Genomic DNA, 13937 nt, shown 5'->3' on the forward strand with positions numbered 1-13937 from the left:
AAGCTCCCTGATGTGGTGCGATATCGTTTGAATTTAGCCTCATAGACAAAATGGGGATGCTTTAATCTACTTATGTATGCTAACAATTACTGGCATGGTTAAAAGTGAGGTGAAAGAGGCTATTTTAGCCAAAAAAATGTCCTTCAAAAATTGGAAGAAGGATCCATCTGAAGAAAATAGGATAAAGCAAAAGCATTGTCAAGTTAAGTGTAAAAAATTGATAAGACAGGTGAAGAGAGAATTTGAAATAAAGTTGGCCGTAGAGGCAAAACTCATAATAAAAACTTTTAAAAATCTATCCAAAGCAGGAAACCTGTGAGGGAGTCAGTTGGACCATTAGATGACTGAGGGGTTAAAGGGGCTCTTAGGGAAGATAAGGCCATTGCAAAAAGACTAAATGAATTCTTTGCTTCCATGTTTACTAATGACAATGTTGGGGAGATACCAGTTCCAGAGATGGTTTTCAAGGGTGATGAGTCAGATGAACTGAACCAAATCACTGTGAATCTGGAAGATGTAGTAGGCCAGATTTACAAACTAAAGAGTAGCAAATCACCTGGACTGGATAGTATGAATCCTAGGGCTCTGAAAGAACTAAAAAATGAAATTTCTGATCTATTAGTTAAAATTTGTAACCTATCCTTAAAATCATCCATTGTACCTGAAGACTGGAGGGTGGCCAATGTAACCCCAATATTTAAAAAGGGCTCCAAGGGCGATCCGGGAAACTATAGATCAGTGAGCCTGACTTCAGTGCCGGGAAAAATAGTAGAAACTATTCTAAAGATCAAAATCGTAGAGCATATAGAAAGACATAGATAATGGAACACAGTCAACATGGATTTACTCAAGGGAAGTCTTGCCTAACAAATCTGCTTCATTTTTTTGAAGGGGTTAATAAACATGTGGATAAAGGTGAAAAGTGTATTTGGATTTTCAGAAAGCATTTGACAAAGTCCCTCATGAGAGGCTTCTAAGAAAACTAAAAAGTCATGGGATAGGCAGCGATGTCCTTTCGTGGATTACAAACTGGTTAAAAGACAGGAAACAGACAGTAGGATTAAATGGTCAATTTTATCAATGGAAAAGGGTAAACAGTGGAGTGCCTCAGGGATCTGTACTTGGACTGGTGCTTTTCAATCTTCTATACTAATAAACGAAGCTTGACCGACGTGCCGCAAATGCGCAGTAGAGAGCAGCTCTACTGCGCATGCGCGCATATCGGCCAGAGCGCAGCGTGTCAGGAAAAAAAATGGCGCCTGCTCCTTACCGGCAGCGAGCAGGACCGGCGGCGGTGGCGGCGACGACGAGCAGTAGCCGCGGCGGCGACGCGCGCGCGCGAGAGGCAGGGAGGAGCAATAGTGGCGGCGACGCGCGCGCGTACGAGAGAGAGAGGCAGGGAGGAGCAGTAACGGCGGCGGCGCGCGCGCAGGAGGGACACCCCTGTCTGCCGGTGTGGATGAGATGGGAGGAGAGTGAGCTGAGGGGAGGTGGGAGAGGAGTGAGATGGGAGAGGAGTGGGAGGGGAGGGGGAGAGAGTGGGAGGGGAGGGGAGAGTGATGTGGGGAGGAGAGAGTGAGGTGGGGAGAGATGAGGTGAGGGGGGAGGGAGGGGAGGAGAGAGAGGAGAGAGAGAGGGAGGGTGGGGGGAGGAGAGAGAGAGGGAGGTGGGGGGAGGTGAGAGGGAGGGAGGGAGGTGAGAGAGAGAGAGAGAGGTGGGGGGAGGGAGTGGAAAGGAAATGGCCCAAAAAAAATTTTTTAATGTAGCCCGTTGTTACGGGCTTAACGGCTTGTAAGACTATAAAATAATGAGTGGAGTGGAACGAGTAAACGTTAATCGGTTGTTTATTTTTTCAAAGAGTACAAAGACTAGGGGGACACTCAATGAAGTTACTGGGCAATACATTTAAAACTAATAAGAGAAAATATTTTTTTACTCAATGTATAATTAAGCTCTGGAATTCATTGCCAGAGGATGTGGTGAAAGCTGTTAGTGTAGCTGCATTTCAGAATGGTTTGGACAAGTTCCTGGAGGAAAAGTCCATAAACCATTATTATGGTGGAGTTGCAGAAATCCCTGGGATAAGCAGCTTGGTATCTGTCTTCCCCGTGGGATCCTGCCAGGTACTTATGACCTGGATTGGACACTTTGGAAATAGGATACTGGGCTTGATGGACATTTGATCTCACCCTGTTTGGCAGATTCTTATGTACTTATGATATAAACAGGCTGGAGGTAAAACAGAGAAAGGCTATGGAAATGGTGCAGAATCTACAAGAAAGCCATATGATATGAGACTTAAGGACCTATATATATATCTGTCCTAGAGAAAAGGATCATTTTTAATTGCTTGCAGGACTGTGGGTACTTTATATCCTCAGGCATGCAAGTCAATTTTCAAAGGTAAAGGCTCTGAGGCATTTCCCTTTGTAATATGTAGCAGGCTGGCGTCTGCAGCAAGCCTTTACCACACATACTTTTCAGATGCAAAGTGTCCATGGAAAACCATGGAAAGCAGGCATGGGGATTTCTAAATGACACAACTAAAAAATAAGGGATATAACTAGTATACAACAAACACAACAAAATTCAACTAGGAATATGATGAGTGAGGTTATCAAATTTACGGATGATACTAAATTATTCAGAGTAGTTAAATAACAAGCGGATTGTGATTCATTACAGGAGGACTTTGCGAGACTGGAAGATTGGGCATCCAAATGGCAGATGAAATTTAATGTACACAAGTGCAAGGTGTTGCATGTAGGGAAAAATAATCCTTGCTGTAATTAGGTTCCATATTAGGAGCTACCACCCAGGAAAAAGATGTAGGCATTATAGTGGATGATACTTTAAAATTGTCAGCTCAGTGTGCTGCAGCAGTCAAAAAAGCAAACAATGTTAGGAATTATTAGGAAGGGCATAGTTAATAAAACAGAAAATGCCATAATGCCTCTATATCGCTCCATGGTGAGACCGCACCTTGAATACTGTGTACAATTCTGGTCACCGCATCTAAAAAATATATAGTTGCGATGGAGAAGGTATAGAGAAGGGCAATCAAAATGAGAAAGGGGATGGAACAACTCCCCTATGAGGAAAGGCTGAAGAGGTTAGGGCTGTTCAGCTTGGAGAAGAGACAGCTGAGGGGGGATATAATAGAGGTCTTTAAAATCATGAGAGGTTTTGAACGAGTAGATGTGAATCAGTTATTTACATTTTCGGATAATAGAAGGACTAGGGGGTACTCCATGAAGACTAATCAGAGAAAGTTCTTTTTCACTCAATGCACAATTAAGCTCTGGAATTTGTTGCCAGAGGATGTGGTTAGTGCAGTTAGTGTAGCTGGGTTCAAAAAAGGTTTGGATAATTTCTTGGAGGAGAAGTCCATTAAGTGCTATTAATCAAGTTGACTTAGGGAATGGCCTCTGTTATTACTGGCATCAGTAGCATGGGATCTTCTTGGTGTTTGGGTACTTGCCAGGTTCTTGTGGTCTGGTTTGGCCTCTGTTGGAAACAGGATGCTGGGTTTGATGGACCCTTGGTCTGACCCAGCATGGCAATTTCTTATGTTTTATGTTCTATAGACACATCTTCCTTATCCTGTGCGGATATGTAAGTGAGTAACAAACCTTGGGGTTTATTTAGATGTGTTTCACTGCTGCTCAGCACCAGGGTCTGGACAACTCGAATGACAGGCACAGATGGGAAGAAGCTCATGCTGAAATTAGCAGCACTTTTTTGAATTCTTAAAAAATGCTAAAAACGAATTACTGTGTACAAAGTGCCATCAAATCCATGTTTTGGCTGTAATGCTAAATACAGACCAGAATCTCAATGGTTATTCCAAACCACTCTGAATGTAAAAGGTACCACACGATCCCAGGGGTCTGACTGCGATCAAGAAGAGCTCCAACAGCAGTAAAATTTGAATATGAAAGTAAATTATAAATATATACGATGTTAAAATATTCTCTGTTTGATATTTGGAAGGTGGACATACTACCAACAAGCTATTCACAAACCTTTTGTAAAGTCATCTTCAGGTGTGCCTATGATAGGTAAATAAGTACTGCAGTCATCACCGGTCCAAAATTTGTCACATACACATTTCACCTCATTGCTGCAAACCTGCAATGCACACATAAATACACATCTATAGTATTATATTTATTTTTGTCTTTTTCTTATTTGATGACATTGAATTATGTATGTTTAATCTTGTACATCGCCAAGGGCCTGGCACATAGGAGATTAACAAATTTTAATAAACATAAACATCTATAACAAAATATAATAGTGTCAAAATAAGAACAAATCATCATTGTCTGCTTTATCCTTACTTAGAAGAACAGCAGGAGGAATGAAAAACTTCAGGGTTCATTTCATTCAGTCACCTGTTTTAATTTGTAAAAGTTGATCTACGAGGCATGTGGTGAACCTATGAAATGAGTTGGTGGATAGCTGTGCACATCTCTTAATCCACATTGACAACTGGCCCTGACTGACAGCTGAGAGGACAGTAACCAAATAGTTGCACCTTCTGTCTCAGTCCTGCAGGAAGTTTCCCAAGAGAAGACTTCATGCACATTTTCACACTGGTGAGGCAGTGTAGGAAAACTTGGGAAAAGGAAGTATGTGAAATGATATATTTTCTGTAGTTGAAACAAATCAATCCTAAAACAATTTAGTTTTATTTTTCTGTATGCTAGTTGACCTATAGAACTCCTATAGAACACAAGGGGACAATTTTCACAAAGCTGTACAGCAATATGATACGCTGGTACTTTTGTACCGGTGCACATGTAGTAAATTCTCAAAAAGCAACTGCCCGGGTAGATACCCTTTGGAAGTTCATTAAAGGAATATGGGTACTAAAGCACCTGTGTACTTTGCCCCTGTTATTTCTGTGGATGGCGCCAGGCAGGAGTAATATTCAATGGATGCATGTAGTTCTCTCCTCTTACTAATGTACATTCCCAGTAATGCTTACACTTAAAGCAGTTAAATCTAATGGCCTAAAGATGCATATTTAACCATGGGGCAATTCTCTAACAAAAGATACAGCTACCTAACTCCATGTTTAGATGGCTTGATCCTTCTGAAAACTGCCTTCAAAAATGATGAATTTACGCTGCTCCTTTCCAAACTGTATTCACTGGTAGATTTTCTAGCTAGAGGTGACAAATGAGAGAGTATCTTTACACTATAACCCCTAAGCTAGAAGGGCTAATGTCCTATTCATGAAAATACAATGGACCCTCTTTATGGCAAACTGGTAGGTATTAAATTTGAAGAAACCAGTTTCAGGAGGTTTGTTAGATGGAGATTTAATGCAGGAGGGGGGTGGTTATGATGAGCGGATAATATTTCTAAGCAGCTAACGTGTATATTAAGAGACTGCAAAGGCATTTAATTTTATCATTGCTATCCTTCTGTGATTTCTTAGTCTTACTTCACTGTTTATTATATAATTTTAACCCTCTATTTTTATTTCATTAGTATTTCCTTTTATTAGTTTTATTGTATTGTTTTAAGTTATTTATGCTTTAATCATTTTATTATATTGTTTAAGCCATTTGATATTTATGATTTAACCTGTCTTAAAATTTTTTAACATTGTAAACCATTATGATTATAAGTTAGAATGATGGTATATAAAAGTCTCTAAATAAATAAATAAACGGATGGTTTGAATTTAGTAGAACCCAAGAAAGTAGATACTTTTAGGGAATTTAAGTTAATATATTTTGTTGAACTTAAATCTTTGGTGAAATGGTTAAATCTATATTTTTGATGGATCCTTGACCGTCTTATTTAATTAGCATGCTGCAGATATGTTATTGAGGGTCTCTGGAAACTGGTCAATTCCTCATTGTCTGATTGATAGATCCTTAAATATTGAAAAGGGCTGTTGTTACCCAATTTTGAAAAATGGAGATGTGGCTCCAAGGATTTGTTCCAACTATTAACCAATAGCAAATCTGCCTTTTGTAGCCAAGGGGTTTCTGAGGTTTTGGATGCAGCAGAGATGTTGGACTCAGCACAGGCAGGGTTTCGAAGAGGGTCTAGCATGGAGACCATTATGGTAAAAATGATGGATTCCATGCTATCCCAATTGAATAAGGGGCAGACTACTTTGATGGAATTACTTGATTTGTCAAGCACATTTGATTTGGTTGATTATAGTATCCTTGTGTCACACCATCAGGCTATCGAGGTTTTTGAAGAACAGGATGCAGTTGGTGCATTTTACTCACATTCACATATGTGTCTGCTCCTTCTACTGGAAACGCCTTCTTTTTTATGTTTCTAGGCATCTCTGTTTTCTTTATGAGTATTTAAACTCCCCTTTGCCAAACACTTCTATCTTACCCAACCGAGGCTATAACGTAAACTGCTTATCTTGTCAGGTTCCTCTCATGTCCGATGTATGCATGGCCATTGTTGCTATCTGCCGACCTGTCTGAGGCCGTCTGATTCCTTTCAATTTTCTAATCCTGTACCCCCTATCTATCTAACCACCTCATGATTTACTAATGTGGATAGTGCCTTAAGTGAAAATCATTAGAGATCCGCCTTCCCATCTTTGTATTTTTCATGATTTTATTACGTTACTGAATGCGGACCTGGTTAAAGACAGAGGACAATATTATTAACGCTACACATAGACCTAGTAGACAACTTCATGCAGACTTGATAGAGAACTGCCGGCCATATTGTTATCGCTATATGCGGACTTGATTGAAGACCTTACCGCTCTTTCTTTGTCCGCTTACCGGGAACTTGAGCTCCACCCCTTACCTTTATCACAAGTATCAGCTCTAAGATTTTCATATTGTTGGAAGGCAGAAGTGACCTTTTACTTTTCTGCTCTTGTCATATGTTATATTACTAAAAAAATAATGACCAATCTATTTTCCGATTTAACCCATGTGGAGCCACTGTGTCCCACTGATAGATGAATTTCTGTTCAATTTGTGTTAATTTCAAATTTTCATCCCCTCCTCTTGGTGCTTTTTTCAACTGAAATAATGCTGCTACTTTAAAGTCATCGATTTGATGACCTGCCTGTAGCCAATGTTCCACCAAAGGCGGAAAAAATATAAACATAAATAAATTTGAAGATTAAAATTAAATAGGTATGCACTAACAAAAAGATAACCTTACAGTGTTCTCATAGGGTTAAGTGCTACCGCACATAAACACATTCACTAGGAAATCCCCAATGAGTGGTTTGTTGTTTATTGAAAAAGAAGTGAGGCAAAAATCAAATGACTCGATGGTAAGCAAAAAAAATCTGATTAATGCTACCCATTGCATCAGTACCAATGCACACAGCAGAAGCTGGACAACAACCGAGAAACCTACTTAGTGCACTTAATAGGGGTGAGATTAGATGAACCTACAGAATCCACAACAAAGCATACAAAATTATGAAAATTCTCTTCAGGGAAAGGACAGACACAACTGTTGAGCTCCGCGGAAAAACAAGAACTGAATGGGGCTCCATGCAATGTCTGTGATGCAGGATGGCATGCACACCCTCAGTGGAGAATGTGAAAAGCTTCTAGAAACTATGAAATAAACTTCACTGGCCTGGGTTCCATTGGATGACATCACTCATCTATGAGAACTTCATATTCTGTTTGTTTTCAGAGAATCATGGATACTCTTTTTCTTAAGAACACCTACACAAAAAGGCACGGTCATCATCCAGTACAGGGCTAAAGAATATGGAAACATACCCCATGACTTGAACAAATTTTAGTATCAGTAGTGCCTGGACAGGTGCTGAAGTTGAAGGAATCTACAGGGAGACATCGGTGCTCAAGACACATCATTTTAGTGCCACATGGAGTTCCATCTTCCACATAACCAAGATCTGTCTCTTCATCTATTTTAACATGTCCACCACTGCAACAATGACAACAAAAAACAAAGAAGCAATTGCCTCCAATTCCTTTCACAGACATGCAGATATATGTGTTGAGCAATAAACATGCACATGGACTAAATCAAACATGTTAGTGAATACAGAACATTACTACTCTTATTTGAACATTGCTGTCAAGCTGATATGCCTATGCCTTCCTGAAATAAATCTGATTTATACACTGAGGCAGCGCTCACATAGTTTTTGGCAGGGAAGGGGATATCCCCTGTCTTATAGGTAGAAGAGCAGCCCTGTACTATTAGGGGTAATGGTGGAATGAAAGGTGTATGCATAAACAATGACTTAATAAAACCTGTGCCACAAATGAAAACCTCTGGTGCCCAAGGTTCGCATCCTCTTGCATAAATAATTTGCATAAATGCAGGTCAAGAGGTCATGGTTGACACAAATTCAAATCAGGCTGGAAGCCCAAGAGCTGGACATAGCTGATTAAACCCTTCCAACCAAACAAAAGAGAAATATAATAAAATGTGTTTTATATGCCATTTTCACTTGAAATAATAGAATGAAAGTAACTCTTAGGTAGAGCACCAGTATAAAAAATATTCAAAGATGCTACACGTGAGCTTTTGAGACTATGGGGGTCATTTATCAAAATGCGCTAAGGCATTTTCGCATGCGAAAAGCCCCGTTAATGCATGTGATAGGCCCTTAAGCATGCAAAAGCACCATATCGTATGGTACGTTGCAAATTGGAAAAAGAGAAGGAGTTAGGGGTGGGAGTGGGCTTGCCAGTCTGTGAAGTGTTATTGCACAGACTTAATGCTGATTTTAACTACACCTTTTTCAGTAGCGTTAAGCTGTGCGATAGCTTGCGTTACGGGGTGGTAAGGTGTTAGCGATGTCTCCTGAAAGGCCTGTTTTAGTAGGTTTGAAGCTCCTGGAGCACCAGCAAGAGAAAGAGAGAGAGAGAGCAAAAGAAAGAGAGAGAGAGCACACCTAGCCATAATGTCCTCTCCCTAGATAGGTATTTGTATACCTATGGGAGGCCCACCTAGTAACTTGAGGTTCTCTCAACCTAGCTTGATGGACTCTCTACCTGGGTAACATCAAGCTAGGTGGAGAGAACATTGAACAAATCTGATCTTTGGGTGAGTTTCCTCTCTCTGTAGGTCATCAAATCTTCACAAGAGACCACTGTTCTGTTCGTACGTCTCACATTGAGTGTCAAAGTGGCCCCTAATCCCCTACACTAATACCTCAACCTCACCTCGAGTTACAAGGTGGGCCTCCCATAGGGATTAAAATCTCTCAATCTCTCTCTCTCTCTCTCATCTGAGCTCCCTGGGACCATTAACAATGGTCCCCCAGTGGTTGTATGCAGGAAATACAACAGGTATTTATTGCATTTTGATAAATTCAGGCCTGTGTTTGAAGAAAATGACTTTCTGTATGTGCTCTTGGAAGCTCTTGTACAATATCTTGGAATTGTTGATCCAATAAGATATCAGCCATCAATCAACTTGCAATCTCTGCATTTTCATACAGATTTGGAATCATAAGCTGGCCCCTGAAATACCTCAACCAGTTGAATGTAAAAACAAAAGACCCCTCCAATTCCACCAGTTAATCCAAATTTGAAGGGGTTGTGTCTTTTAGAAATAGTTTAAATTTACAGAAGTACCATAATAGGCCTACAAGCCCACACTTAACTGCATCAACTGATCCAAATGCTCCTAAGGTGCTAAAATACAAAAGTAAGAGGCCATACTCAGGGAGAGATGCAAGATAATTAGCAAAATAACAGATAAAAAATCTTTAAAGAATTGAACTAACAAACAAGAAAATACAAGTGGCAAATGCACAAATATAGGGACCTATGCTAGAAGGTCCCTGTTGAAGTATAAATGACAGTTAGCAGTGAGGACTTCTCTTCTGTAGCCCAGCAAAAAAAATAAAATAAAATCCCCATTCTTCACCACCAAGAAATACCAACCTCCTCCCTGAGAAACTTCCCCCACCCAGTGCATAAAAGCATGTCTCCCCACCCCAAGAAGCTTCCTCCTCCAGATGCATTTCTCCAAGAAGTCCCCCCTATAAATCAAAACTCCTAGTCACATTTTTGGAAACAGGGCCAGAAAGGCAAGATCTTCATTGGTAGGAGAGACATCAGAGCCCTCCAGCCTCCTCTCTGCAGTCACCACTAAAAGACAATTCACTATATATGATGAAGCATCTCCTTGCGGCAACATTCCGTGGTTGTGTTATGAACAGAAGGGTTCTGATGTTCCTCCTTCCCATGAAGATCCTGCCCCTCCAGACTGGTAAGGAACTCTTTCCACAGGAGTGGGCGGAGGAATGCCTCTGGTAGGGGGAGAGTGTCTGAGGAGGAAGCCACTTGGGAGGTCTGGAGAGGATTCCTCTATGTGCTAGGGGGAAAGATTCTCATGAGGTGGGGTCCTGCTCTATGGTGGATGGTGCTCGCAAGAGATTGGGAAGGGGAACCCTTTTTTTTTTTTGCAAGGCATTGTTGTAATGGAAATCCTCTAGGCTAACCACTCCTTTCACAGGGAATTTTGTCACAACAGTTTTTTTTTGTTATCGTGCATGCTAATACTGTGGCAATGTGATATGCAATAAGCTTTACCCTGTGCATGATAAATTGTTGAAATCTAATATGGCCTTGGCAGTAGCTTGGCATGGAAACCATAAAAAGTATGTCAAACACACTAGCTATTGGCCAAACTCCCATGTGTATAACAAACTAAAGTAATAGGGCCCATTAGTATGAGAGATTCCTTTACTAAAGACCAAAAGTGTAAGGGGTGTCATTCCTTGATGCCCTCACACAACCCTCCTACTCATAGACAAAGTAAAGGGTGCCAAGGTCTGATCTTCCCTCATACACACAGCCCTGGAAGACAAATAAGGGACTTCCAGTGCCTGATCCTTCTTTCTTCCTGGAAGACAAGTAAAGGGCCTCCAATGCTCAATCCTCTTCCCTGCCTCCCAGAAAACAAATAAAGGGCTGAAAGGCCTGATCCCCCTCCCATCCCCAGTACCCCCAGAGTTCCCAAAAGTGTAAGGGGATCTGAGCCCCAATCCTTCCTTGCAAGTTAAGACTCTCCAAGCCCCAACATTCCCACCCCTTTTGCCCCCTGGAATGGTTACCCTCTACTCCTACTTTATCCCAGACAGGAAATGAGAAGATAGTAATAGGAAGCAAAGCTACCATAGTCCATAACATACTCCATTAACACCCTCTGCTTTGCTCAAATCTGCCAACTTAAACTGGCAAATTTGTGGTTTTTGATCATGTCAAACACTATGAGACCTAATGTTTTGATCTGTATGAGACCTTTAGATATTACCTGCAATTATAAAATTTTCCTTGTTGTAGGACTGCAGATGTGGTCACCTCCCCATCAAGTTCTCCAAGTCTTGGCATGTTTGAGATGTTGGCACACAGAAGATAACCACAGAGTACATCTCTGTATGAATAGATAAGATATTCATCAAACTTCTGCTAAAATTATCCAAAGAGGTAAAAAAAACATCAGTGGACACTGGACAATAGTTTCAGGGTACGGAGTACAACTTGCCATACTGTGCACTACTCTCAGCTGAGTACATACATGAATCACCACATACACAGTTTTAATTTGAGCAGAGGTCTGAAAATGAGTATAATTGATTACACTAGCATCAAGAGTTGGAAAATGTCCTGTGGAAATTCACTGTAGACCAGGAAGGATTGAGCACGTTTTGGCTAATTTCAAACAGCACACTTGGAGAAAATGTTTAAAATCAAGAAAGGCGATAAATGGGAAAAATGCTTGCACAGTCCCAACACCTTAAATGTTGGGGGGCAATCATTTTTATTTTATTATTAATATTTATATGTTGCATCATTTTCCAAAGGAAATCCTGGGTGGCTTACAATCATATCAACCATAAATAATAAAAAGTTAATAAATAAATATTATTGCGTAACAACATTTAGTTTGTGATAACCACCATATAACTAGCAAAATTATATTAATACAATGACATAAAAAATTGTATAAATTTCATGGCATTATATTCAAAATCATATAAATATACAATTAAAATAAAAATTGCAATTAAAATAAAATAAAAACCAATCCATACATTAAAACAGCAATTAAGCCATAAAAACTGAACAGAGTGAACATAATTCCCAAAAACTATTTTGGCAAAAGGAACAGAAAACAACTTGTTTTGCACAATTTACGGAAGGTCAAATAATTCTGAGTAAAATATGTCTTGCTTGAAATAGAGCTGCAAATTTTTGGTCTGCTTAAAAAAAGTACAAAGTCATGCATAAGTATCTTTTATTTCAGCAGGCAAAGGAAAATTTATCAAATTGTCTTCTACGGTTATTAGGCACCTTCCTGGAGTATAAATATTCAGTTTTTCTCTCAAGTACAGAAGACCCTTGTCAGAGAGTGGAAAAACAATTTAAAAGATATTTTATATATTTATTTATTTTATTTATTTTATTTGAACACTTTTTTATACCGGCATTCGTAGGACACATCATGTCGGTTTACAGTCAACTGAGAAAGGAAATTACAAAGAACAAGGGAGGGGCTAACTGGGTAATACAAAATACCAAGGAAGAGAGATTGGAAGCCAATGATTGGAAGCCAATGTACACTGTGAATTCCTTTAGGCAGCGCTGAAAGAAAGTGTTTGCAAAAGATTATCAAATCCTATAGGAGAGTGTAAGTAACCATTCTAAGGTTAGGGGCATTGGGCAGAGAGCCAGAGCCCTTTAATTGATTTGCATGCGGAGGAGGAGGATTAGAGAGAGGGCTGGAATCCTGTATTTTATCTGGGAAAATAGGGGGAGAGAGGGGGTTGAACAAGATGCCAGAGCCCTGTACTTTTTTGAGGTGGGGGTAGAGAGGGATAAAGTTCCATATTTTATTTGTGGAAGGGAGACTGGAGAGCCATATTTGGGGGTTGAGAGGCCTGGGGTGCTTTTTATTGGGGGGAGGCTGCATTCTAATTGTCATTCTGCTGTCTAACATAGTACATAAGGGCAGATAAAGACCAAAATGGCCCATCCAGTATACCCAGTTAACACCAGGTGCTAAATTTACTTGGGCCCTGATGACCTTGGCAGCATTGGTGATCCATAGTGTAAAGACTGATGAGAGCCTTTAAGCTCTTTATCATCCTATGGATATAATGTTCAAAAGGATTTACATGTACATGGACTTTACACGCATCATGGGCTTTTGAAAATTACTACAATATATGCCACTTTTACACATATAACTCCTTTGAAAATCCACTTCTCTCTGAATAATTTGCATGAGTGTGTGTGCTATTGTTTAGTATTGTTTAATTTGCATGAGTGTGTGTGCTATTGTTTAGTATTGTTTAATTTGCATGAGTGTGTGTGCTATTGTTTAGTGTGCATGTACATGTCTAATTTAGCGCAGGTTTGTACTCGCACTAGTTTTTAGTGATTGCGTCACTTAGTAGCCTGCAAGCTAAAAGGCTTTTGCAAGCAAACTGTTATTGACCCTTAGGGGGTCAATAAGAGTTGCTTGCAAAAGGTGCGATCGCTGCTGGCTTTCGCAGGCCCGCCCCCGTTACCGCTGGATTGTCTAAGGTCTGTAGCCTTAGAAAATCCAGGCCTCAGTGACCTAGACCTTTACGACAGCAACCCCATAATTTCTGACATAAAGCAACAACTTATTTTTCCTGTTAAGCCGCTATGCAAATCATAGGCTGAACAGAAATTAGGGCTACCATGCAATAATTAGCAGGCACCACAATTATATTCATCAGAAAATTGTATTTACAATTGGACTCCTCTGGAGTTATTAGGGATGTGCAGACAAAAAGTTTATGTTCATTTATTTATTTATTTATTTATTTATTTATTTAAATAATTTATATACCGGAGGTTCCTGTATAATATACATATCACCCCGGTTTACATAGAAACAGTAACAATCGCTACATTCATAAGTCCATAAGTCGAAGGTGAGGGTCAATTTTG

The 13937-nt window shown here is 39.9% G+C and overlaps 1 protein-coding gene across 4 annotated transcripts in view; it reads right to left on the reverse strand.

The window, feature by feature from the left end:
* Positions 1 to 13937, reverse strand: part of ADAM22 (ADAM metallopeptidase domain 22) — a 730321-nt gene that overhangs the window by 100620 nt on the left and 615764 nt on the right. For all 4 annotated transcript variants that reach the window (XM_029588789.1, XM_029588790.1, XM_029588788.1 and 1 more), the window contains exons 22-24: positions 11269 to 11388; positions 7749 to 7917; positions 4026 to 4131 (exon numbers count right to left, since the gene is read on the reverse strand). In XM_029588789.1, coding sequence (XP_029444649.1) covers positions 4026 to 4131; positions 7749 to 7917; positions 11269 to 11388 — 395 coding nt within the window. The remainder of the gene's footprint in view (positions 1 to 4025; positions 4132 to 7748; positions 7918 to 11268; positions 11389 to 13937) is intronic.

Source organism: Rhinatrema bivittatum, chromosome 2, assembly GCF_901001135.1.
Source record: "Rhinatrema bivittatum chromosome 2, aRhiBiv1.1, whole genome shotgun sequence".
NCBI classification, from domain to species: Eukaryota; Metazoa; Chordata; class Amphibia; order Gymnophiona; family Rhinatrematidae; genus Rhinatrema; species Rhinatrema bivittatum.